Genomic DNA, 24415 nt, shown 5'->3' with positions numbered 1-24415 from the left:
GTGCAACGCTGTGTTTGGTAATGTCTATATATTCTCGCCTCTCTACAGTCAGATGCTATAAAAACTCTTTACAATTGCATCAGCCAATAGAAAATGTTGTAACCAGGGCTACTTTTTCAGGAGGGCGGCATCTACCTACTTCATGTCAGGTAGGATGGATCTCTTTAGCGGCCCAGCCAAGAATGAGTTACAACTTTCTGTATCCCACACTTACCAGTCACTATCTTTTTGTAGTTTTACCAGGAAGTCTAAAGGAATCCACAGAGAACCTGATGATGCTCCATGGAGATGAAGCTTCACGTTCAGAATCGAATGAAGAAGGCACGTATTACAGAATCCTTTAAGAAAAGAGCTAAGAAAAATGGCACATTACCCAAATAAAATGGCTGCACGTAGCAAAGGAACCCTAGGAAAATCTATAAAAGGGTTGCATGTTTACAATAGGCCCGTATATTTCCGACTGTCCCCTTTCTAATGCCCCTTTTTAATTACTTTGAGATTAAGTGTTGCCTGTAAACCCCTCTCAATCAATCAAAGTGGGCCCCCAGGTCCCGAGGGATTGAAAGTCATTGGATTAGCAGTCTGCACATGAAGATTTGTGAATTATAATCAAGAATCTGTGGAACTGAGGTCTCACAAAGATCCCTACTGAACAAGCTCTTTAATGAACAACAGTAGCAATCGATGTATGAATGCAAGTACACTTATCACAGCTGAGCTCCTTAGATTATAAATTACCTTAGTAATTCACATTTCCAGGCAGTTGATATAGTAACCCATGGTCACCTTCCAAGCTTCTTTCTATCAGCCACCCTGGACTATCATTAACAATTCAGTTCCTGTTTGCTCCAGACATGTATCAATTGAGTATTTCCTCATATCATAGTTGCACTGCTGCTAGGTTCCTGTTTACACTGACACAAAACAAACATCCTCACAGGTTACTGAACGTCTGTAGTGACAGGTATCAGCTGCTGATATATATTTATGTTTCTATTATTATTAACACATTAAACATATTTAAAGGAATTGTTCACCCAGAAATTAATGTTCTGTTCGTTTTTGGTTGGTTGTTTTTATCCTTATATCATTCCAAACCTGCATGAGTGCTTTTGTCCATTTAAAAAAAACAAACAAAAAAAAAACACTGAGACATGTTTTTGTATGTATGTGTGTGTGTGTGTGTGTGTGTGTGTGTGTGTGTGTGTGTGTGTGTGTGTGTGAAACAAAGGGTGGGACTTATCAAAGTGCTCATCTATTTATTTATTTATTTTTTTACATAGCCACTAGGCCTCAGTTTACATCACAGCTGTGAACTACGATGTTATTACTTGCTATTGCTAATCAGAAACGTAGGTCAAGTTAGAGTGAGGGATTTTATTGAACTTTTTAGACAAATCTGAATGACTGTAAATATTAAATGCATATACTGTATTTAAATTTGCAGCTTTTAATATGTTAACTAGTATTTACAGTAGATGATGTCCTAACTAATAGACATAAATTAAAAGCTACAATTTAAGAACTATGAAAATATTTTATATGTTAGCAGACAGTTTTTATGTGACATTTAGGGAGTAAAACAGATGATACCACAGTAATGTCTGCAACCCCGGTTACTGCATTTCGTTGCCCTGTACCTGTACTTGTGTAATGACAATAAAGTTGAATCTAATCTAATCTAATCTAATGTATGAATTGTAGCTGATTCTAAATACAAGAAAGAATGAATCAGCGAGTGGAATTTTATTAAATTGTTCACAGAATATAAAGTCATGCTTGAGGTTATCTTGTTTACTTGCTCCTAACTCCTTTGTTATCTTTCAGAGATTTGATGAAATGAACCTTGCAGACTTCATTGAAGTATCATTCTTCCTCAGAAGTACTCACTGCAACCAGCAGGTAACTTGTCAACAAAACTTTGCTTCCCAGTGAACTGATAAACCTGTGCATCATGCTGGCATACCGTCTGAGGCTGACACTGGTCATCCTATGACATTATCAAATCAAAGTGGATAGAATAAATAAGCAATAGTCATTTATAGTTCAGGGCTCATACAATTCCAGCTCACATCTGTACAGCTAGTCACTGTTGCATCAGCCAGACATTTCCAGCTGATATCAGTATAGAAGGTGAATCATTATTAACAGAAGCCTAGCCTTTGTGTAATCTTGAGAAATCTTTCATTTGTTCAAGGAAATACTATGGAAGTAACATAATCGGACAACTTTTTATTGATAACAAGTAATCCTGAGTCTATTTGGTGGCTCAGAACAAGATTATGAACGACCGTACTAAAAGTGCCTCACCTTGTTGGAATCTACCACATTCATTCTGAATCAGAGAAGAGCTGGCAACTATGTAAGGATTTCACTAAACCGTTAAAAATCCTTTGAATGCAGAGCAAAGCACTTTTACTGTTATGTCATTGTTTAGTATTTGCACAATATTGACCTAATAAACAAGTTTTGTGGTCATTTTTTGTTTACAAAGTGAAAAACTTCACATATGGACTTTTAAATCAAATCCTACTATTACTATTTAACATACTGATATGGGATATGGTTATCAAAGTACAATCAGTTTGTGATTGGTTGAATTTTAGGTAGCTGGCATTAGATAACATAATAATAGATAATGGCAAAAAGCCAGCAAAGCCATTTTAGGAGCCTGGTGGTCCTTATGGATTAATGTATGTTGACAGGAACTGTCAGGGGTGAATGCATTTGAGAATTTTCTCAGACATCTTAAACACGCTATTATATAAAACATCTGCTATATGTAACTGTTTAGATTTTAAATGTTTTCAAATGAGGATTATTTACTATATAATTAAACTTTAGCAATGAGGCACCTGTCAAGACCATGTGACAAATGCCCTTTTAGAGTTTTTATGAAATTGAACATTGCTATTTAAGAATGCAGCATTGCTGTGTTTGCATTCTGTCAGCCAGCAGATATGAGATGTCTTTTGTTGCAGTATTACACATTCTACAGTAACGAGGTTTTGTTTATTTTTGGTTGTTGGTGAAAGATACTATTGATTGGCTAATTAATCTTTTAGACCTACATTTGATACACTGAGATTAGCACTAAAATTGTATTTATGCTACACTTTATCTCTTTGATGCAGTTACCATGTAGATTGAGGCGGATTAACATTGGACATTGAATTTTGCACAAAGTTGAATGAAAGGAATTTAATGACCAAGATTAGACACAAATACTACTTTGTTAAAATGTTATCACTTCAAATTCCACCGCGTTGATCTGATTATGTAATGTACCACTTTGCCTATTTCAAGTAAATACTTCTAAATCTTCTATTCAACCTGTAAAAACAAGTGCAATAGGCTTAGAGGTCCAACATCAACCTTTGTGACCTGAAATGAAATGCCGTTGTTTTACACATTTAAAATAAAATCTTTTATGTATGCATATTTTAAGCTTTCTAGCTGCATTAATAATGTGTTAAAACATAAACCTTTTAATGGCATTGAGATTATTATTTTTCAGACATACATGGCACACGTACAAACTGATGGAACTATGTGACAAATTAAAATGTACATTAAATATTCCTTATCTCTGGTAGATGATGTCAGCAGTTAACCCTCAACCCAGCATAGTGATTATACAAAATTCATCTGTATGCACAAAATGAATGAATTCATAAATATTTATTAGAAAAATAAAAAAGTTTTCTGATTTAATAATCTGTACATTCAGAAGGTAAAAATGCTGCTGCTACTACACTTTTTTATATGAATATACACTGGGAAAAAATGCTCAGATTTAAAAAAAAAAAATACTTTAAAATAATTATATAAGAAATTTTGCAGTAGAAAAACTAAAACATTCTTTCTTTTATTATTTTCTTGAAACAAATCTACCCCTAAAAATAGCTCTATAGTCTAATATCTGATTTAATGTTTTAAAAAAGCCTTTGTTAGGTTAGCTGTTCTTTCATAGTCTTTTTAGAAAGAGTACTGATTGCTGTAGTCGTTATAAATCTGCTGAGGTGCATGCTCAATTAAACAATGCCCTGCAGTGGTCCTATTAACAAACCCATTAGATATGCCAGGCCTTCTCCAGCTGGCCTAAATGGGGGCAGTGACTCAGCAGGGCGAAACTGGCAGAGAGGGCATTAGGCGTTTCAGCGCTGTTATAGCGGTCTTGTCAGTTCTGCAACCAATGTATCAGATTTCACAGCTATGAAAGCCCTTGCCTCAACTGTCCTGGTGCTAAAATGTCATAGGTAGACTGAAGTTTAGATTACCAGTAAGAACGTGCATATGCAAGGCCAAAGTATGAGCTGGCCAGGGCTGTGCCTGGATTCACTCCCAGTGACTCAAACGACACAAAGACATACTGACCAGGCCATTCATCCATCCTGTGCATAGAGGCCAAGGATGCCAGCTGACTGGGCATTAGTCTGGACAGCTAAGATATATAGATAAAAGGTCAGTCTGTGGCCTTGACCGCCCAGATTTTCTGGCATGATGCTATGCTAATTCAGCTATACGACCTTTTGACCTTAGCTATGCATCGTTTTTGGTTCTAAATAAAGCTGTTGCTCATATCAGAATAGATGTCTATATTATATGCTCTACAGTATATACTCTTTCTAACTCCTCTAAAGTTTTTTTTTGTTTTTTGTTTTTTGTTTTTTGTTTTGCGGATTGCAATTAAATGCTAGAGCTAGAAGTGATTCAAAGTAAAGGTAAGATTTCCCAAATAAATCAACTTCTTGTGTGTGTATTCTTGAAAGAACTTGTCTTTAGGGCTGGGCAATGGCACTTATTTTCTGACCTCTTAACAACTACTATCAAAGCCTACAATAATCATAAAACATCAGTGCATTTAGTGACTTCTGCATTATAAAATTATATCAAACATAAAAAAAATAAATAAATAAATAAACAAATAACAGTGTAGATGTTCAGTTAAAAACCTTAAATATTAATAAGTTTTTCACACAAATCTTGTATAGTTTCAGAAGACTTGGAATATAGTGCATAAGTGTATGGTCTACTTTTATGATACTTTATTGATTTTGCATCTATTTGATGTTTGATAACCACAGTTCTTTTTTTTTTTTATTAATTTTTTTACTTTCATTATTTTTTAACAAATTATTATTATTTTTTTTTCCAAATAAGGGTAAGTAAATAATAATACAAATTTGTGATTTCTTTCTGATTCTGAAGTGACTGCTGCAAATTTAGCACTTTGTGTCTAACACTTACCAGAAGCATTTCTTGGCCAGTAACACTAGATTGCTAGCTGAACTGTGTATTGGCTTTTCTTTTAGCAATGATTGGAGGCAAAAGGTCAGACAAGGAGCACCCTTTTTCACAGTTATACATGCATTGTCCTGTTTTATTATTTGCATTTGAATTGCATATTGTAGCATTCTTTTCAACTGCAATCTTGAGAACGTTCATATAGTGTCAGCATTAAAATATATATTTTCCTTAAGTAATGATCCATACACCCATTACTTGTAAAATAACTATTAATTTTGCACAAAAGTGTGAACTTTTTCATCTTCTTCTTGATTTCTAAATCTTTCAATTTTATTGTAAACTAAAATGCCCTTTTGATACTTGTTTCGTAATAAAACATCCTCTTTTGAAGACCTGAACCCAGACCTGAGGGGGTCCCAAGAACGCATATTCCAGCACAGTTGAAGGAAAACCACCCGCTTAGATGCAAGGTGTGATTATTTGTCTGTTGTATCTCGATGTTGTAAGATACATACTTTACTATTGTCCAGTTTCCGTATTCAAAGGTCAATTTTCACAACTCAGTCAATGAAACCCCTCACCACCTGCAATTTACTGGAAACCCAATACTGTGTCATTGTGATCCCACCAAGGTAATGGTAAAAACCTTTCAGTTTTATGTTAAATTTATCCTTTGCAAACATGGATGAACAAGGTAGAAAATAAAAACAACCCCAAGCTGATTTATATTAAACACATGGCTTTCTCCATCCAGGCCTGCAGATCTGTAAGGAAACATTTAGTTGTCAGCTGATACACAGATCATGTTTGTTTTCTAAAATGTGAAGTTATATCACCCTCATGAGCAGCTTTTGTGTTTTGACAACAGTCTGAGATTGCCCTGCCTGTTGTTTGACAAGGAGAATGAAATGTGAGGCAAGGTTGTCTTATAACTGAGTACTGTTATTTACTTTATTAAAATTCCCAGAAATTCACTGCTAACTCCTAATCAGAGTTCTCACAGTGAATGAAGCACATGGTTGTTGGTTGGTGCGGTTGATACACACTATGGAATGAGTTTAGATGCTGTCTAAGCACATTAGCGCAACAAAAGAGCACATTAGTTAGCCCCTTACGTGCAGGAGTCCACAAACCCTGCCAAGAGAGTGTATGGCTGCTTGTTCTGCCTTTGACAGATTGACTGGGCAGTATTTCTGAATGAGGCCAACACACCATTGCATGCTGCCTGCAAAGGGAAATCCAAGCAGGAACAGATTTAAGGAACAATAAAAAAATGACTAATATAAAATTTTATTTCTAAAAATGTAAATATTAAGTGTCACAATTCCATTTAAACTGCATGTGACTAGAAATATTTAGTAAGCTTTAGATAAACAAAGGACAATGGTTTTATATGTTCTGATTTAAAGTATATATTCAAAACTTAGCATAGTGTAAATATCAATAAAATTATAGAATTTTATGTAGTTCATATATATACACTGAAAAAAAAAACAATAAGTAAGATTTACTTCATTTTTATTTTGCAAGTTTTTGCACAAAGTAAAATTTAAGTATTAAAATAAGTCAAATCTACTTAACTAAGTTGGGTAAAATTACCAGTTTGATGAGTAATTTCTACTTAATAATTTTAAGTTAAATCTGCTATTCTCAAGTACATTTCACTTAGTCACAGTTTATAAACTTTACTCAAACTATGTAGCACTAAGAAGAAGAAAAAAACATACTATTAAAGCATGTGGTTCACTTACTCACATATTTTTAAGATAATATGTCCACTCAGTGAAATTATTACCCAAATGAACACAGCTACTCAATACTCAATAACTCAATACTTGGTACACCATACACATTGACGGTAACCATCAGTGGTTATTATTTGAGAATGAATGGGTCATTTTGAGTAGAAAATGAACTCCAGATGTCGCAAAATAGTAAGTTACTAAACCTAACCTCAAAAGCTACCATAAAACAGTGTAAATACAACTTGAAAACAGTGAAAAATTTTAACTTTTTAATTATTCATGCCCCAGTGCATGATGGGAAAAACAGGATCATAACTTTGATATTTACTTAAAGAATCCTTGTAAACATAAACAATTCCAAGCAATATATACTTATAAGTTCAAATTTTTAATTTCTACAAGATTAAATTCTTGCCTGAACTAAATTATTTAATGTAGAAATTACATTTGTTTTTATGTAGTATTTACTTCGCCACAAAATCATTTTTATCAGTGTATATATATATAAATGTAATAATAATAGTAATAGCCTATACATTTATAATATTTATATTTAAATAATTCATTGTAAATAATATATAATTATAATATAATTACATATAATTGTTTTCAAGAGATTATATTCTGATTGAAAATCTTTTCATTTTAGCACTTTCCTGCGTTGTATTGTTTCAGTGCTTGATTCACTCGTTTTACGCTCTTCTGAAGGCTTGAGATGACGAACATCCTGGACTGTCATGCTTATTTTATTATTTTCTTTTCTGTCTCCCAGGTTTAGAACATCCATCATTGATTGTTCAGAAATGTCTGTTTTTGTTTTTCTTAGCATATCAAAGAAATGTAACAATGAAACAAAAGGTGCACACTCTTGACTTATGTCAGTTTTTTTCTCATTTGTGTGTAGTTTTGATTATTGTGCCAATGCATTGTTGTTTCCTGCTCTTGCAGGTTGATTATTTTACTTATGCGATAAGCAGATACTTCCCCACCAACTCGAACAAAACCTCTGTGTCGTAATGAGTTGTTACGTATTACACCCTCTCATCTCTCGCTTTCCCACGATCCAAAAGGAATTGTCTGTAAGAGTGAGACACAATCGCTCTTTGAGCTTCTCTACAAACACTTGTTCAGTTTGACTGCAAGTCTGGTGGTTTAATCACTGATCTGGTACAAAGGGTCCTGAATAGGCAGCTCATGCAGCACATAGTTCACTGGACACCCGTTTCTTCTTTTGGCAGGATATGATGTCTTTGCACAAGTGATTCTGCCACATAAGCCTGTATATCTCTTAAGACTTTTTTTTAATGTGTTCAAATATATTTGCCAACATCTTTTAACATATAGAGTGGATCATGGATCAGTATTTATTTACTGACATCTTATAATATAATAATAATAATAATATATTAATAATAATAATAATATAATAATAATATAATTATATAATATCTTATAATAATCAATTAAATTATTAACTATATAAATAAGTTTAAGAAATGAAGAGTTGAGAAATAGTATTACAATTATAACAGCAATAATTAGCATTTTGTTCGTATATTAGTGTTTTTTTTTTTTTTTCTTCCCTGGATACCCAGACTTTTCTGTCGCCAGTACCTACTTTTGTTTTCATTAGATTTCAAAGGAATAACACATGAAAGGTTTCTTTCTATTTTGATTATGCAAACAGTTTTATTTGGAAAGATTGTTTTCCCCTTACACAATTCCTTAAACACTTTTTAAGAAAAACATTATTATTATTATTAAGAATCAGAGATTCTCTATCATGCACTGCATTTTCAAAATATTTTTGTGCACCTCTCACAATGAAACTATTCTATACAGTTATGAAATCTTATTATGAAAAGAAACTCAACAGTAATGAAAGCATATTTTTAATACTGCTGAATCATGGCTTAGTGAACATTGATGGAGTTTGTATTAAGAGTTTTTAAAATGCACTTGTTGGTAAAAAAAAAAAAAAAAAGTAAAATATTAATAGAAACATTGACTGCATTCTCCAAAGGCATGCTAACTCATCACCGTCTCGAAACAGAAGTGTACTATGGTAAGTATTATCAAAGAATAACTCAATCTTTGATTCTCTTGATGTATAGTTAGGCACGCGCTTTTAAGCATTTGGTATGAGCCAATCACAGATCGCTATTTCAGTCCATCCCAATTGTTGCGTCATACATATACCCGGCGAACCAGACAGTGTCTCAGACTCACCGGGTCGAGCTGATAACTGTAGTTTTGTTAAAATAGACCAGATAAGAAAAAGGAGGAGAAATAAACTTGTTTAAGAACGAGAGAGCTGTCAGAAGAAGTTGAAGAGAGGCATCTGAAGGCATTTACTCGGTCTCCCTTTTAAGCTACACCATACTTGGCGAAGCTGTATTTATTTATGTATTGTTTTTATCCTTATTTTTATTTAAAAGTTGAATTCTGAGGAAAACCAAAGGAAAAAGGCGAAGTTTCATCTGAGTTAACGTACGTTCAGACGTCATCGAACATTTGACAAGACGTGATGGAGGGCGGAAAGGTAACGCAAAAAACTATTGGTTTTTCTCGTCAAAATGCAAAAATAATCAAACACAGCGGATAACCTATAACAAAACATTATGTGGAAAATGTTATTGGTCTGTAATGGTAATACTGTGTAGTTAAATAGTGTAGTTTAATAGTTATCTAAATGTCAGTCAGCTATTAGCCGCATAGCCTCGCGAGCTTTCATTTCGAGCTCTAAAAAAGTTGACAAACTAGTTGAGTGACAAAAAAGGCTAAATAAACCCGTACCACATGTTGAGAGCTGTCACATGGTAACTGAGTTGTGATGAACACACATAAAACGTGTTACAGTTCCTAAAAACTGGTAGGTGTTGGTCAATGCCGGGAACTCATTTGTTTAAAGAGAAAGGCTGTGTTCTAAAAACCTTTAAAACTGCTACATAGACAGCGTTTTTGGGCATCATACTCGCGTTTCCTAGCCATGTCTCTATAGAACAATCAGCTGCCCTTGTAGACTGCATCTTTAGGTATCAGTGGTGGCGCCTGTGATGCCCTAAAGTGCTAACTTTGTAGTTAGCATACAGGGTTTGCAGACACAGCCAGAGAATCGTGGTGTACGTGCCCACTTTAATCCATCGGTGGCCAGCTCTTTTCTTTTCTTTTCTTTTCTTTTCTTTTCTTTTCAAAGTAATTTGTTGGCATTTTTGGGTTTACATAAAATATTACCATTTATTACAATATTACTACACAAAGCAATAATATACAATATACTATTCTCTGTATATTTGTTTGCTTGTATCATATGATTATAATTAGAATTATAGTGGTGTTTTGGTATGTGGTGTGTGCATACTACACTTATGTTTATATATTTTCAATAATGTGGTATATTTATTTAATTGGATTGTGTGTGTGTAAGTAAATATGACTGAATCTTCTCGACTAAATTTACCTTAGAATTACCCTTAAAATTGATAATTATGTTTTAATTGGAAAGCTTCATCTCTATCATCCAAACTAGTGACTAATACTGCTAGAGCTAGAGACTCATACGTGACTAGTAGGCTGTTATACATGGCTAACCTAACCACAGCTGCATGATAGATCAAGTGTCTTTCAGATTTCCTGAGTTTAGCGACTTTACTTGATCTTGTGGGTTTTATTTTGTCTTTTATCACGATAAAGCAAACCATAGAAACAAACAATTGGGATGCTTTAGAATTTAAGATGACTGAAATTCATTGGTTTTATACTAAATAGCGTGGTTGATGTAAGTTTCTTTAGTTAAATTAGACCTAAAGAATTAAGAAATAAATTCAGCTGTTTTATGCTGTTTCTGCATTTATTCTAGTGTTTGGTTGACGTGCTGGGAACGATGGAGATGTCCCTAGGGAAAGGAGAGCTACAGCTGGCTTCAAGCTAGGGAACACTTAACATAACCCTGCCAGTAAGGTCGTGTTCTTGACCTGTTCCCAGCACACTGCCTAGTGTTTTGCCTTTGTTGTACAGGGCTCTTCATTCAACGTGCACACTTGCGTGATTCTCTAATGCCAGAGAAACATGCACACGCATTGTCGTTTGTTAAGACAACCCTCGTGCTTAGTCTTTTCATACTGAACCAGCTTCTGATATTAAATAGGCTAACATATGAAGAATGTATGCTTGACGGGAAGGTTTTAGATATTATGACCGACCATGAAACATGCTTGCTTAGACATTTAAAGTATATTTATCACTTTGTATTGTATGAACAGACAGCAGTGCCACACCTGTCACTCACCTGTCAGGTTTTAGTGTTTGCGTAGGAGGACAATTTTGTCATTTTCTCTTTCTTTTCTTCTCCTTTTTGTCCAGATACCTTGGTTGTTATGAACCTATCTCATAAGGAAATTGGTTTCATAAAGACTTCCAAGGCACTATGTCATATCTAATAATCTACAATGCATTCTAGTAAACTTCAGATAACCATGCAAATATTTAATAACTAAACAAAGATTATTTCCAGGTAAAGATGGAAAGATAAAATGAAAAACTGATAATTTATTAATTAATTTTGTTTTTTTAATACTTCCTTCCACCAGTCACTGAACTGCAAGCATAAAACTGTGGGATATTATTGGCTACAAAAGATAAAACCAACCAGAAAAAGGCATCTGAGTTAGACATTCATTTGAGACGTGCATTGATGTCTTTACCATCATATACTGTGTACGAAGGCAGTGTTATTCAGATTTCAGATATGGTTCAAAACATGTTATTCGGTCTAATCTCTTCAAACTGTTGAAAAATTACAGCTGAGCTCCAGGACAGATGTAAAATCAAGTAATTGGGGGCCGGTGTACAGTTGACCTGTACTAGCAGACCTAACAAGCTTTTAACGGAAATCTCGATTTGCGAAGAGACATTTGAAGCATTTGATTAAGGATTAAACCTAAAGCAGACTGTCAGAAGACTTAATTCTATTTTGCTTTCTCTGGTCAGGCTGGTTTTCTTTTCTTATTCACCCCTGCATGACTGCGTCTCTTGTATGTACTTCCCTGTTAATGTCATTTCACCCTAATGGGCGCTAATAAAGGGATTTCTAAGCAGAATCGGATTATGGAACGATAGAATTCCAGTGAGGTAATTTACTTCCTTGAAAAATCAAGGGGCGAATCGGTGCTGAGCTGTAATTGTTAATGCCAGACTTTTAAAAGAGAGGGCAGAGTTTTTGCTTGAGGTCATTTACTGTAGGTTACATAATATTGTTTGTAATACAGCAGTGGCAGATCCTAGTGGGGCCCCGTTCCAGTGAAGGATAGCATTGTTAACACTGAAAAAAATGCAGAAATGTATGTGTTGCAGTGTGTAAAAGCAATTCAGTGTAGTTGTGAGTGGCTTATGTTAAATCATGATATTAGTGGAGTGACTCCCAGACTTTACAGAAGTAGAAGCTGGCAGATAGATGCTGCTTGAGAAAGAGGACGTGCCAGTCGGAGCATCATCTCAGAGAGAGTGAGAGAGGCAGAAAGAGAGAGATCATTGTCTTTGTTGCCAACTAAGCTCTTCTCCTTGAGTACGAACCAGACAGCTTCTCTTCCTCATCTTGCAGGCCTGTATTCATCATTAATTGGCTCAAAATATGTTTGGACACTTAATTTGACTAAAAATGTTTAAATGCCATCGGAATGCCAAACCCGAGTGGCATGTCAAATGCTGGATTTCTCAGATCTAACATACCTTCTTACCAAGTAGTCCCAGGTGATTTGGGTGATTATTAGTGACAAGTTAGTTCCCCATTAACATCGTTCATCAAGTTTGCCAGCAAGAAAGTGTTCTAATACTTTAAACAGCATATATATCGTTTCATTGTTTAAAACTATTTTTCTTTCTTTAAAGCTGGAGTCCGTAACTTGTTTTGGTTAAAAATGATCCGAAATCAATATTTGAGCAAGTACATAACCAGCCAGTGTTAAAAACCATTGCCGTACTTTAGCCCGATTCACTGCGGTTAGCTTATAATAATGTTTTCTAATTTGAGTGGTACGGGTAGGTTTTCGCAGGAAATTCGAGCATGCTGCTGCGTCATTACGTCCGGTCTGTAAACATAAAGAAGTAACCCAGCTATTAAGCTATAGCACGTGAGGATCCTGCAGGTGGCGCATTGTTTATAGCCTTTTCTCGCAGCAGCTAGAATAATTAAATGTATCATTTTGATGGTGGATTGTAATACAGAAAGTATTATGTGTTTATGAAACTTTTTTTGTTGTTTGTTTAACTATAGATACAGATCCTCACACCACTGGTTTTTAAGGTTAATGAGGCTACAAAGTAAGAAAACTTCCAGTAGCGTTGCTGTTGTTAAGTTGGTAATCTATAGTTAAGTAGTTATTGAACCTAGTTTATGATGACTATTGATCCTGGATGACTGAGGATACAGACATGCATAGACACATTTTTAAGGAGGGTAAAATTAAACTAAAATGAAAACAAATTATTCTTATTTTTTATTCTTATTTTTTTAATGTAAAGTACATTGTAAAGGACAAAAATAAATAAATCGAAGCAATAATAATCCAGCTTCAGCGTCAGCTGTAGTCCAGAATCTAAGACTTTAAATGTTTTAAGCAATGTGATGATCATCTCAAATTTGTTACATAACTCAGAGGGGCCCGGAATCCAAAAAAAAAAGAAAAAAGCCTCTGCGCTTTGCAATGAATAGTGAGGTTTATTTGCATGCTAGTTTGGTTGCTACAACAGAGCCGGCATCCAATTGCCTGTTGAGGAAAATTGTGTTTGCATTTTTCTACAGGAAGAGACCAAGTTATTTTGCCTCTACGGGTCATGTAATGATGACATTTAAAAAAGTCCTTTTATTGTTTGAACAGTGAAAAGAAGTCCTAACCTTCCCCTAACCTAAATATAATACCTTACACACAATGAAAGCCCTGAGCCAAAATATGTGTCCAAGTCAACTGTCAGTATGTGCTATCAGCAGAAGGGTGTGACTGTTTATGGTGTGAGCGGTGTGTATTCAGGATGATGAAGCTAAAATTTTCTTTTCATAAATATGTAGCACCTAAACCATTAATGTAACTTTTACAAAATTCTCCAAGCACAACACACATCAATATATTTAATGGAGAGGGCCAGGCCAACTTAATATATCTTTTTGATTTGTGTTTATGTAGTTACAGGTATGCAGTGTGCAACTAGGCATGTCTGCGTAGTAATATAGGGTAAAGACAGGAATCTCAAGGGGAATGTTTCATAGCCAAACCTACACCCTCCCTTCAAGTCAGATGTAAGTCAAATCTTCCATATTTAGAGGTTTCAACTTTCTTATAGAGATACAGGCCCTCTCCCCGCATCTGTTCTGAGTTGTGTTTGCCATAGGAGCTAATGTTTTAGCGGTAGGAAGGATGTAGTTAACTACTGAGGGAAGTCGTCTGTGCCGAGGCTACTGTTTACTGCCTTTTCATTTGTGTCGGCTTGGTTAACATGTACCTGTGTGCGATTTTGACTTATATTTTAAACTACAGAATGAATATTTAAAAACCACCTAGAGGTTTTGTGTTTGTGTGTATTTGGCTTCCTGTTTCAGGGCTGGTTAAACAGCATAGTCGTGAACTCCATGAACTGCAGGCTCTGTACACCAACATGAAGTGAAGGTGTGTCCACTTCCCGCCCCCTGTAAGCTCTTGCATCTTGTGCAGAGGAGTATACGCAATACGCATGTGTATGCAAATGAAAGGAGTGCACACGTCCAAAACTGGTATCTTTCTCATCGCCGACTGTCTGTTTATAAAGGAGCTCTGAAAAATGTTCAGAATGGAGATCTGTTTACAGTCTCATCTAGCATGCTACTGTAAATGCTAGCTCGAATAAGAACATCTTGACATTTAAAGCTCCTTTTTAGAGTTGTTTTAGCTTTTAAAATGAATCAACAAACCAGAGAACTTTAACAGATCCCCCTTAAAATTTAGACTCTAAAATTCTTTAAGGTTGATTTCCTTGAAAGGAATACAAAAAATGTGCTTGAGGCTCTGTATGACTTCTGTATGTATCAGTGATGCAACGACAGTATTTGGGCTTAAGTTCGTCATCAGACATTCATATTTGCAAAGCTGTTTAAAGGTGGGGTAAGTGATTTATGGTAGCCAATGTTGATATTTAAAATCACCAACACAACCTGCCCCTACCCCAAAAGGGTCTCGCCCCTATTTTGATAGCTCCGCCCCACACATACTGTACGTACACAACCCAGGTAACGATTAGTTCTGTGAAACAAAGCAAAACCAATGCTACTCACCGATCGAGAAGAAACAAAGCATCCTCTGTGTCCGATCGCAGGCCTTCCCGCTCCATGAGTTCTCTCCAGCGCTGGAAAGCTGATCCGATATTTACACTGGTCTTACTTCTTGCATTGTCGTAACTACTATACGTACTATAGAACTCATAGCGCGACACGACAAATCTCCGACAGTAAACTGCTGCCGCGTTCTATTTATGACATATTGACACAAATTTCAAATGACTTTCAACGGTCGCTTTGTCCAGTGTAGACAGACTTCAGCTGTTGCGGCGCTACATGGGTCAAGTGGCATTTTATATAGTAAACTAAACAACAAGCTTTAGATGATTTTGCTTTATAGCTGTGGATGGGTAACCATGTGGAAGAAAATGTCCATCCGAGGTCCTCTCCGTGTGAATAATCCAATTCAGTGATTTCTGAAATAACAGGAACCCAAACAATGGCGATGATGCCTTCAGAGGAGAGGAGGGTTTACACAAACCCATTCTTTATAGGGGCTGATTAAACCACTAGAAATTCTTCCCTAAGTCGTCCAGTAGACTTGAATCATAGTCTTTCACAAGTTCATATTCAGTCTTTGTAGTCCTCAAGTACAGTTTGCTTCAGGTCAAGAGGCACAGCCTCGTTTTGATGTCATTTCACCCAAATTTGGGTAGATTATGTTGAAACAAATATAGTAAGAGGTTGAATCATGTGAAGCCTTTCATGTCCCAGTCACATTTTGCTTCTAGAAACACAAGAAAAAAATAGGTAATTATATTTTTAATTTTTTTTGTACCTGAAGACTTTTTGCACTGACATTCATTTTCATGACAGTTAATCCTCCTCTGTTTTCATAGTAAGTAAATGATATGCTTAATTTAATGAAAATAATGTTAAATCATCTTATTGGTACATAATGTTTTTTTTCCCTCTTATTCTTATTTAATTAGTTTATTATCATTTTATTATAATATAATATGAATCATTCAGGATTGACTAGTATGTAACATTGCATTACTGCAATATTAGTACACTATATTGTTGTAAAGAGCTTTCATTTCCCTTTCACCTCCAAGGTTTCCTGTGTTGCAGACAGATTTCATCACATTTTGTCCAGTCATTTTCAAACCAGCCAGTCTGAAAACAAATATATTTCAGTTTTTGTTTTTTTTGTTTTTGTTTTTGTAGGAATTAGAAAAGAGATTTATTCTCTGAGAACTTCCTTGAGAATTATTAAAATAAATCTTCCAAACCTGCAGAAAAATGAATAAAACCTGTCTGGGAGTCATCCGTGCGAGTGAATACTTCTATTGTATTGAAAGAGAAGGAAATGCTTGTCATTTTACGCAGCACTAATCTTTAATGTCCACCAGGAAGGGGGGTGATGCTGGATATTTGAACAATAGAATTCCTTTGAGAATACTGAATACTGGAGAAGAAATATAAATATGTTTGGGTTGTGTTTCTTTTTTAATCTTTTAGACAAAAGACTCTTAAACTTGAGCAGTAGCCTAGTAGTTAGCACAGTTTGGCTAAAATGATGTGTTGTTTTTCATTTTTGAGGAAGAATAGAATAAAAAGAAGCTCTACAGCTACCATGACACTTATCAGATGGTCAGACAATAGGTCACCACACCTCTGAGAATAGTTCTGATTATTGGAGTCGGGTCTGGCCAATCTTCGCTTTTGTCCTGTGGTTAATAGAGCTCTATTGGACAATGAGACGTGAAGAAGATTTCAAAACAATTCATTGTGTAGCACAAAATGACTCACTCTATTTTATTCTTCCCTCAACAGCAAGTGACCTTGCCGCTGATGCTGACTGTCGGGACGGCTGTGATCGGCTCCCTTCAGTTCGGCTACAACACGGGTGTCATCAATGCCCCGCAAAAGGTGAGTGACAAGCATATACTAACACATGCGCAAACTCTGAGTGAAAAACTCTTTACTGTTCACCCCAATATCCCAGGTGTGTCCTTGGACTTTGAAATGATCGAAAGCTGCCCCTTCACTTGGTCGTTATGTACCGCTGCAGCTGTTTCCAAATCCCTGTCTGTCAGTAGACAGACACACACACACACACACACACACACACACACACACACACACACACACATCAACATAACACAAATGCCTTCTGTTCAAATCCAGGAGGACTGCAGAGTTACTCTATAAATCTCCTTGGGGAGATTTGGCCTTTAATTCACATATTATAAGGCAATTTACATTTGTTAAGTAATAAGTGACTAACTGTCTATCAAATATACATTAAATATGCTCTGTTCTGGAACAGGGTGTAGGTCATCTCTCACACATAGCACAGCTTGTTCAGACATGCGTATGGAACTAGGGGCCAGGCTTTGCTGATGTGAATGGAGCTTTTCTGGCTTTAACACTATATGGAGTGAATAGATTCTGTATTCTCATTAAATACTCACACTCCTCTTCCTGTCTAGAGAAACCAGAGGAGAATTTGACTTACCAATACCTTCCGTAAAGAAAAAGATTTGTGTGTTTTTATGTATGTATGTACAGTATGTATAAATATGTTTTAATTAATTTAGACAAAAAAAAAAAAGAGTACGATTTTAACATCTGCCATTTATCTGCCTATTGTTATCAGCCAGAGTTTTATTATCATAGACAGTGTTTCAACTACTTAAATACCACTAGACTCTGTACATACTGGCCTCTGGCAAAGAATGGTGTGTTTAATTTCACTGTCGGCATTTCTAATGGTTGTAACAATAGTTTAAGCACGTGAGATAGGGCTGTGCTGAGGCCTTAATAGGAGTAACGTGTATGTGTGTGGGTCTGACGCAGACCCTCTCTATAAATAATCGCTTTGATAAGATTACTGCACCCTCAAGGGCTCGTTGTCCACAGCCCCTTGCTGAGACTACACTTACAAATCATCAAAACTACACTGTTGTAATGCACAATCTAGCGTGTAACTCCTCTATGAATGGACTGTATTATTTGTGACCAGGTGGATCTTTGCTGCACTCCTCACTGCGGGAGTTTATTCAGATAATGAATCATTAATGGTCTGATCAGCATGGTCAAATGAAAACTATTATCTGTTTCTCACATTCATGTCTTTCCAAACCCATTTGATTTTCTTTTTTCATACACTGGCAGTGGATTGGGACTGTGGACAACTGTGTTCAGCATTTACTTTAACTAAAAATGCTTTCTAAAACTATTGTGTTTTAAGAAATTATTTGATAAACAGTTTAGCCCTTCAAATGGAAAAAGATTACATTTAGTATATGTTATAAGCTTGTGTAATAACTAAATATCGCTTCCTGTGTGCATGTGTCTAATAGTGATTTTATAAAAACGAACACCACGGTGTTGTGTAACAGGTTTGTTTAATGGCGGATCGAACCTTGAGGCACATGACTTTAACCATGCATGATATTTATGTGATGCTAATGCGCTGAAGTGCTTTCTGCATACCTAAAGTGTCAGACAGCTGATGACGAGAAAGGACAGACAGGAAGTAGTGCAGAGAACTGGCTTCCTGACCTTAATACATCAAAAGATCATACAGAACAGACTTCATTTCTCCCCCTTTATAACGCAGCTTTAATCTTATTGGGTGACATTCCTCTGAACGCTACAGCAGACAGTCTGTGTTTATCAACAAAACTTCCTGCAGAGATCCCAGAGAAACCTGACTCCCGCTGTGGGTCTCAGTTTCCATCACAAAACCTTGTTACCTAATACTGAACGAGACAGTGAGCTACCTGCTGGACAGAATTGCTCATTACAACATAAATCTCCAGCACTCAGAGCAAATTGGTGATATTAAATTTTGTGGATGTATTAGTCTTGGTGATTTGGTGTAAAATAAATAAATAAAAAGCAAAGCATAAACTGTACAATTTAAATTATATTTAAAAACATAAAAATAATGATTAAGAATTGCACTTTTTATTTTGCAGAATACTTTTGTTGTTTGTAATTTTGTTGTTTTTGTCATTTTTAATTTTTTTACACAAGTCCTGTATAGTTTTTAAATTTTAAAAAAAAATGTTTTATCATATTAAGCTAAATTAAAATGAGAAATGTTGCCTTTGCAAGAAGCTGAAACAATTTTTTTTTTCAGTTAACATTTGTCTTCAGTTTTAGTAACTGTAATGACACTGGTAATAAGTGACTGTATTTGTGTTGTAGACCATTGAGGCCTTCTACAATGAGACATGGACTAATCGATATAAGGATACCATCCCTAAAACAACCATGACTACCCTGTGGTCTCTGTCTGTGGCCATCTTCTCTGTGGGCGGCATTATTGGTTCCTTCTCCGTTGGGCTGTTTGTCAACCGCTTTGGAAGGTGAAATACAGTTGTAACCACTGATATTGTTTTAACATTAATAATGGCACAGTCTTTTACATTTTTTAATTTCTTGTACACTATTCAGTCCTTGTTTCTGGTGATTTTAATGTTGTATTGTAAATCTCTTCCTATTTTTCTCATTTCAGGAGGAACTCCATGCTCATGGCTAATGTCCTGGCTTTCATCGCCGCAGCACTGATGGGCTTCTCTAAGATGGGGGCGTCCTGGGAGATGCTCATTATTGGGCGGTTCGTGGTGGGCCTCTACTCTGGTCTGTCCACTGGCTTTGTGCCCATGTACGTGGGTGAAGTGGCCCCCACAGCCCTCAGAGGAGCCCTGGGCACCCTTCATCAGCTGGGCATCGTTGTTGGCATCCTCATGGCTCAAGTACATACGTACTTAGGACGTTTTTGCAGTTTCAGTCACCGTTTGGGTGTTTCTCCATATTTATGTGCTGTTTATTGTATTGTAGGTCTTTGGTATGGACGTAATCATGGGTAATGCCACCATGTGGCCATTCCTCCTTGGCTTCACCTTTATCCCAGCCCTGCTGCAGTGCTGTTTACTGCCCTTCTGCCCCGAGAGCCCTCGATTTCTCCTCATCAACCGCAACGAGGAAAACAAAGCCAAAGCAGGTGAGCACAGACCCACAACACCTAAACATCTCCATTTATCCAGCGTAGGAGTGTTTTCATCAGTGTAAACAAATGTTTTCATGTGCCTTTAGTGCTTAAAAAGCTACGTGGAACGACAGATGTGAGCGCAGACATGCAGGAGATGAAGGAGGAGAGCAGACAGATGATGAGAGAGAAGAAAGTGACCATTCTTGAACTGTTCCGCTCTCCGCTCTACCGACAGCCCATCCTTATAGCCATCATGCTGCAGCTGTCCCAGCAGCTGTCTGGAATCAATGCTGTGAGTACCTGCACGCACACACGTTTACTAGTACAACAAAGACAAACCTTGGACCTGTACCTTTACTGTTTTTATATAAACTCGATTTTCATGACTAACTTGTGTTAACGTTGTTGTGTAGGTATTCTACTACTCTACAAAGATCTTTGAGAAGGCAGGTGTGCAGCAGCCGGTTTACGCCACTATTGGAGCGGGAGTCGTCAACACAGCTTTCACTGTCGTGTCGGTGAGTATCAGTATGCAAACAGACATCAGCATGAACATTATAGAACCATTATTTATTTATTTACATAGCATATATTATTAATTATATGTATAAAATAAAAGAACGAATAGTGAATTTACGTTTACTAAAATTCATAAAGATGTAAAATAATACATATTTAAGAATTGTTATTATTTTACATAATTTGCTCATTTCCCTCAAAATTCACTGTGTTAAACTAGCAGAAAATGTGCCTGAGTAATGAATATTGCATGATATTTAATATAAATATTAAATATTTAAAATAATTAAACAGCATACATTGAATTTACATTAATTTATATATATATATACACTATTTATCAAATGGGAAATTTCCGATATTTGATAGATAAAATTGATAATGAAAATGTAATAAAATTTATTTAAATTGTTTATTTAATTATTATTATTTTTATTTATTTTACACAATTTATTTACATAAATTCATTAAAATTTTAATGCAAGATGGTGCTAACTCTTCTGATAATTGTTCAAGCAGACAGTTATTCAATGATGATATTAATCACAAAAAGAGCAAGTATTAATCAGCATTTTGCATCATATTAATATGAGTTGTTGTTGTTACGCAGCTGTTTGTGGTAGAGCGAGCGGGCCGCAGGTCTCTGCACCTCTTGGGACTGCTGGGAATGGCTGGATCTGCTGTACTGATGACCATCGCTCTTGCCTTGCTGGTATGCAAATAATATATATTTACTTAAATGCTATGGTGCTGATGTTTAAAGTTACTAATCATTCAAATAGTCATCCTTGTGGTCCAAATGTTTACAATATATTTGATCTGACGGCATTATTGCCCATCTCTCTAACAGGAAAAGTACGACTGGATGTCATACATGAGCATCGTAGCAATCTTTGGATTCGTGGCCTTCTTTGAGATCGGACCGGGCCCCATCCCATGGTTCATTGTGGCTGAACTGTTCAGTCAAGGCCCAAGACCCTCTGCTTTTGCTGTTGCTGGATTCTCCAACTGGACAGCGAACTTTATCGTGGGCATGTGCTTCCAGTATGTCGAGGTAAGAGACCGGTGAGAATTACATCAAGGAAACAGACACATTTGTATTTGGCTGGGTTAACTTGATTCTCTCTGCGCTTTAACAGGAGCTCTGTGGGCCGTATGTGTTCATCATCTTCACCATATTTTTACTGTGCTTCTTCGTCTTCACCTACTTCAAAGTCCCAGAGACCAAGGGCCGGACTTTCGACGAAATCTCCGCCGGTTTCCGTCAGGCAGCATCAGGTGCTGAGAAGCACTCGCCAGAGGAGCTCAACAGCCTGGGGGCGGACTCTCAACTTTAAACCCCTCCTCTAACCCCGCCTCCCTCACCTGGTCACTCTTCTGCATGCAACTACTGAGGAGAAGGGGTTGGCGGGCTGTCAATCAAACATTTCCCCCTTCCCACGGCTGCACTCACCTCTTAGTCCCCCTGCGCTCCCCGATGGCTTCAGGCAGACGCCTGGTCAAGAGACACAGGGTTTGAAAGGCAGGGAGTAAGAGTAGTTCTCATATTCCTTTTAATCAGAAAGATGATCATTTTAAGACATGTTTGAGGTGTCGTATTTTGCGTTGGAATCGCTTTGGCTAGTTTTACTAGGTTTTGTAACTAGAACTGTTACTTCTGCTGTGCTATGAGAGAGTAAAAGAAAATGATGGTCATCGGGTCACAGTATATGCATACTGATAATTCAATACTGTATTCCAGATAACTGTATATCCATCATAAGAGGCATGTGGCCTTGATAAACTGAAGTTAGCGTTATTAGCTTGGCGAAACAACATAACATGCATATAAACAATTTTTTTTAAATAGGATACAATTGAAAAAAAAGAAATATATATATATATATTTAATCATAAAAATAAAAATACAGTTTAACTACAAGCCCCAAAATACTTGTATGTACATTTAATGTTAAAATTTAATGTTCTGCATAGCATTTTTTATTTTAACAATGTCTTCTGCTCTTGCTTTTCAAGTTGCTTTTAAATGTATTTATATTTTGTAACAAGTTCACTTGCTTTCTCTATGAAATGCATAGTTGTGATCACCCCAGGAGGAGACGAAAAGAACATTTCTTAAATCGTTTCATTATGTTACTTGTCACCGAATATTACAGCAACCCAACTTTTTAATGTAAGGTCGTCACTTTATAATGCACAGATGTACTCTTTAATGAAAGTATTAGCATCAGTGCAAGTGAATGTTGATTAAGAACAGCAAATATCTGACATTCATAATGTCACTCATGAGTAATAGTTCAGATGTCAGTAGTTTATGCGTTTTGCACAGTCGACTCCCTCCAGTTGAGGGAAAATTGTCAAGTTGGGAAACACGGAGAGTGACCAAAATGCACTGTGACTTGTGGCATGATTAGAGTGCACTGAACAGCCTTCCTCTTCCTCTTCATCTAATGGAAGAGCTGCGAAACCAGACCATTGATGATGCTGTTAGTACAAACCATGTGTCTGTTGAGCACCATCTGCTGTTCAACTTGCTCTGACAGACATGTTTGGAAACACAGTATGCCTGGCTCCAATGTGCCTTTTCATTTTTTTAGACTTGTAGTTTTCCTTTTTTTTTCTTTTTAACCTAGTGTTCACCCTTGATAGTTCATCCATAAGTATTTGTGATTTTATGCACATCAAAGTCATCAAATGAGGTTTTTACTTATGTAAGTATATATATATAATCTGCTATTAAACATTGTTTTGGTTTTTAAACACTCCAGAATCAATTTTAGTTTTTAGGTAAAAGACCTACATACTTGCTGTTCACCTCTAATAAATCACCTATACTATTTGTGAATTTTTAGACATATCAAATACCTGTAAATGAGTTGTTGGTTTTTTTTTACTTTTGAGTGGAGTTTGAGTGTGTGCATGTGATATTTGGCCAGCGATACAACAGGTCAAACGAATTTGTTTCAACACCAGCATCCTGAATACATATTCACCCTCACAGCATTCCAAATGGGAGCATCTTGTGTGTGTTTGAGGTTTTGTACACATCGGAAAGAAACAAGTGTGTGTGTGTGTGTGTGTGTGTTTCAGATCATATGCATGTTCACGTGAACTCTCAGAATGAGCGTGTCACACTGAAATCACTGATGTGTGTTGTGTGGAATTGTCAAAGAAACAAATATTTTAAAGCCTATGGAGAGTTTGGTGATTTCCCGCTGTAACTGTAAATAATGAATGTAAAATAGGTGAATTTTATGTCTAAAACGTAGTTTTATAGTGTAATTTTTATAGCTGTACCATTTTCATCTGTTTTTATAATGTAGAATATATTTCTTTCTTTTCTTTGATGCACTATCATGGTAGTCAATACTGTAAGACAATGTAAACATCTTACTGTTTTTTTTTTTTGTTTACCATACTGTATTTATTAGACCTAATTTATTTAGTTTTTTTGCTTTCAGTTTTACTCCTGTTATGGAAATAAAATTGTTAGAAAGAAATACTGTGTTTGTGAATGAATTGAGGATCCGTGTGGGTAGTTGTAGCAGTGGTTTCAAACAAGTGGTTCTGATTAATCAAACACACCTGATTCAACTTCATAGATAAAACTCCAAATTAGTGCTATTTTGAAGACATATAACTACTACT

The 24415-nt window shown here is 36.0% G+C and overlaps 1 protein-coding gene across 2 annotated transcripts; it reads left to right on the top strand.

The window, feature by feature from the left end:
- The first annotated feature begins 252 nt into the window (after positions 1-252).
- On the top strand, positions 253-24220 carry slc2a1b (solute carrier family 2 member 1b). Of its 2 annotated transcripts, XM_058780316.1 has the most exons (11): positions 253-321; positions 1828-1902; positions 17077-17172; positions 19462-19622; positions 19772-20012; positions 20098-20260; positions 20353-20540; positions 20662-20766; positions 21378-21479; positions 21618-21821; positions 21907-24220. In XM_058780316.1, the coding sequence occupies exons 1-11, from the start codon at positions 283-285 to the stop codon at positions 22102-22104; spliced, it is 1572 nt and encodes a 523-aa protein (XP_058636299.1). In that variant the 5' UTR covers positions 253-282; the 3' UTR covers positions 22105-24220. The 2 variants fall into 2 exon arrangements, with proteins under 2 accessions (XP_058636299.1, XP_058636300.1); XM_058780317.1 differs by lacking the exons at positions 253-321; positions 1828-1902 and adding an exon at positions 9202-9537 and having other exon boundaries at positions 21907-24219.
- Positions 24221-24415: the final 195 nt, after the last annotated feature.

Source organism: Onychostoma macrolepis, chromosome 06 (genome assembly GCF_012432095.1).
Source record: "Onychostoma macrolepis isolate SWU-2019 chromosome 06, ASM1243209v1, whole genome shotgun sequence".
In the NCBI taxonomy this organism is placed as follows: domain Eukaryota; kingdom Metazoa; phylum Chordata; class Actinopteri; order Cypriniformes; family Cyprinidae; genus Onychostoma; species Onychostoma macrolepis.
The sequence above is the reverse complement of the archived record's forward strand: the minus strand, read 5'-3'. Positions and strand labels throughout refer to the sequence as shown.

Coding starts and splice junctions, on each gene's coding strand:
- slc2a1b (XM_058780316.1), top strand. CDS start 283: ATGGAGATGAAGCTTCACGTTCAGAATCGAATGAAGAAG. Junction 1,903..17,076: donor GTACTCACTGCAACCAGCAG/GTAACTTGTCAA, acceptor TTCCCTCAACAG/CAAGTGACCTTGCCGCTGAT. Junction 21,822..21,906: donor TGTGCTTCCAGTATGTCGAG/GTAAGAGACCGG, acceptor GCGCTTTAACAG/GAGCTCTGTGGGCCGTATGT.